The sequence below is a fragment of the Cornus florida genome, unplaced genomic scaffold (assembly GCF_030987335.1).
Source record: "Cornus florida cultivar Cherokee Brave unplaced genomic scaffold, ASM3098733v1 CherokeeBrave_3.0.0_Hap2_Chr11, whole genome shotgun sequence".
Lineage (NCBI taxonomy): Eukaryota > Viridiplantae > Streptophyta > Magnoliopsida > Cornales > Cornaceae > Cornus > Cornus florida.
In genome coordinates, this window is record NW_026775581.1 from 119,775,853 (window position 1) to 119,779,236 (window position 3,384).

At 36.8% G+C, this 3,384-nt stretch overlaps 1 protein-coding gene across 1 annotated transcript; it reads left to right on the top strand.

The window, feature by feature from the left end:
- Positions 1-2,431: 2,431 nt before the first annotated feature.
- On the top strand, positions 2,432-2,734 carry LOC132281990 (heat shock 22 kDa protein, mitochondrial-like). Its single transcript, XM_059783633.1, has one exon. The coding sequence runs from the start codon at positions 2,432-2,434 to the stop codon at positions 2,732-2,734; it is 303 nt and encodes a 100-aa protein (XP_059639616.1).
- The last annotated feature ends 650 nt before the right edge of the window (positions 2,735-3,384 follow it).

Genomic DNA, 3,384 nt, shown 5'->3' on the forward strand with positions numbered 1-3,384 from the left:
AAATCAATTAAAAAAGCCAAAATAAATATTTTACCAATTGCTAAAATACCCTTAGTGACATTTAAGTCACCAAAGCACAAAACGACCGCGTTTTGTGTGTTGATGCAGATAGAGCAATATATGTATAGAGAGAATAGTTTTAGAGAGAGAAAGTGAAGGTTGTGTGATGACTTCGTCGGCCAAGGAGGTGAAGGAGATGAGCCGAGATTGATGGAGAATTGGCTGAGGCAGCAGCGTATGTGGGCTTTGGTGGTGTTGACAATGCACAGAGAGCAGCGGCAGAGGGTGGTGGTGAGAGCGATGTCAGAGGGTTGTGCCGGCGGTGAGGATGTTGTGATGTATGTGGTGTGATGATGAAGTTGAGAACACCGACAGAGAGGCGGTAGAGAGCGACGTCAAAGGATTTCTGGCGACGACAATCAGAGATGACGAGACGGTTCACGGCAGAGAGCATGGAACAATGGTGAGCTCGGCTGTTGGTGTGGCTAGTTCAGCCGTGGATGACTCGCCCTTGAATGGCTCTGGCTGACTGTGATCTGATCGACAGTGGCGATGGCAGGGAGCTGGGCACGGTGATGGCTGGCGTGACTGGGTCGGATGAAGGTCAATTTTGAAGATGGGTTTCAGTTCTGAAGCTTGGAGTACCGCTCCACAGGGTTTAGCATTGCTGATTTTGGTGGTGGGTGCAACGCAATCAACGACGAGGACGGCTTGCAGCTATCCGGTATATAGAGTTGTCGGTAGTTAGAAATAGAGATGAGTGCCATCAAGAAGAGGTAGAGCTGCCGCCTTCCGGTGCAAATTTACATCTAAAGAGAAACCTCCGATCAACTACAGGTAACCAAAGTGACGTTAAACAAACCAACAGTGATTGATCCGACGTCGAGTATGTTGAAAGTAGCGCCGTTTGGTGTAGGAGGTATAGTTGCAGGTTCTTCAGACAAAGGCCCGTTGATTAAGGAAGGACTTCTCGTAGCTGGAGATGACTCAAGAGGCGGTCGTTTTGTGCTTTGGTGACTTAAATGTCACCAAGGGTATTTTAATAATTGGTAAAATACATATTTTGGCTTTTAAAATTGATTTGGTATTTCAGAAGGGTAGTTTCGTCCTTTTATCACAGACATGGTGCAATGTGATCAATTTTCATGGTGTTGGGGGTTTTATAAAGTAGGTTGGGGGTATTTGATACAAAAAGTGATAGTATTAGGGGTTTCATGAAATTTGCCCTTTTATTTATTATATTGATAAGAGTGAATTTACAAATTTATTCTTACTCAAAAACAAAATAGTAGTGAGTAGTATGTGTGCTTGTTTAATACTACTTCCGTCCCACATTAGAGGTCCATTTTTAGAAATGGGAGTTTTTAAGGAGACATGCATTTAATGCATTGTCCCCTTTTAAAATAACGAATTTGTCCCTTCTAATTTAAATATATATAATTACAAAGTTTGAAATTTTTTAAAAAGATAAAGGACAATGATGGAAATATAGAATTTATATACTTTGACTTTTTAAAGAGGACAACTAATTTTGGACGTGTAAAAAGAGAAAAATGAACTACTAATATGGGACGGATGGAGTAAAAAAGATAATTTAGAAATATTACAAAAAATAATACATTTATTTTTAAAATGAGACATATATTTTGAGACATCTCAAAATAAAAACATGGATACAAGTTTTGAGAAGGAGATATACATTTTATTAGTATTTTTAATTCTCACCTGTTAAATGACAAATTTACCCTTGCAACCTTGGTGTGAAATTGAGGAAACTGGAAGGCTGTGACTCAAGTCAGTCAACTATGAACCACATGTTCGGTGGCTGCTATTAAAGCGTGTTTGTGTAAAGAAAATGATATTTTTGGTCATAAATTCCAAAAGCTCCAATTAGTTTAAGGACAATGCTTAGCTACTCACCAGTAAGTAGCTTCACCCTATTAACCTCTTTTGTGTCCCAATAAGAAAATAACACATCAACTTTAATAACAAAATAATAAAAAAGTGAAAAGAAAACCGGATCAATCCGTTTTAATTGGGTAATCATCATTTCTCCTTTCTTTTTATTTTTCATGGCTTCCCAAACCCATACCCTCCTCTCTCCACTAGAGAGTCATCGGATTGACTTCTTTTTTCATTCTTCTTCTTCTCACTTCCATGGACATCATCAATCAATGAGCAAGTATTGATTTGACATTGATTTTGAACTTTACTTGTTCGATTTGCGCTTGATTTCTATGATTTAGTTTAATGTCTTGATTTTGTTCTGATTTAAGTCTCAGATTTGTTAGTTTTGACTTGAATACTCTCCGTGAATTATGAATTGCTAATACGGTTATGTGAATTGAAATTGGTTGATGTTGCACCAGATGATGTGTTTGATACATTTTTTGCAAGAAGAAGCATCGACATGAACTAGGATGAAAAAGCAATGTATCTGAGAATGGACATGCCTGGTCTCAGCAATAAAAACGTGAAGATATCAATGGAGATGGAGAGTCTGAGCATCAAAGGAAAGTGCGGGAAGGATTCGATGGAAGACGAAAAGTATGGGCCCGACTACCCCAACAGGCTTTATCACCCTTCTAGTTTTCGTCTCCCTTCCAATATCTATAACATTGAACACATGCAAGCTAAGATGAAGAATGGAGTTTCGAAAGTTGAGATTCCAAAGTGCCCAAACACGATAACAAGGAGATCGAGAAAGGATGTGGTTCAGGTTAATGTCGATTGATTCAGGAAGCGAGAATGGAAACGGGTTGATCCGGATTTTTTTTCACTTTTTATTATTTTTTTTATTAAAACTAATGTGTTATTTTTTTTATTGGGACACATAAGAGGTCAGTAAAGTGAAACTACTCACCGATGAGTAGCTAAGCAGTGTCCTAAGTTATATATACATTTCTTTCACATTGAATTATTCAAATATTGTCTTCTAGGTGTAATCTTAAAAATGACCACCCTAAAAGCATTACCAGTTTGTTTGGATGTAAATTAATATACGAATAAAAATAAGTAATAAAATTTAACAAAAATATTTTACCCATAAATTTTTAACAAATTATTTTATACGTCCAACCCGATGGATTGGTCCTTAACTTCAATTTAGACTTTTATCAAACACACACAAAAACAAAAACAAAAACAAAATTAACCTTAAAAATATATATTTATAAAAAAAAATATTTTACATTAAAATAACAAGATTGAGTAATTCAAAGTCGAACTAGAATCCACCTACCTCATAATTTGTCTTTGGAGCAATCATGGTCACATGGACTTGGTTCAAATTTGACTACAAATAATAGACTTGGCTTATTCAAGCCTTCAAACACGCCAATGTCGAGTCAATGCATATGAACTATCTTTGGTCAAAACAATTGA

Excerpts from the sequence above, each read along its gene's own strand:
- LOC132281990 (XM_059783633.1), top strand. The coding sequence starts at position 2,432 with ATGTATCTGAGAATGGACATGCCTGGTCTCAGCAATAAAAACGTGAAG.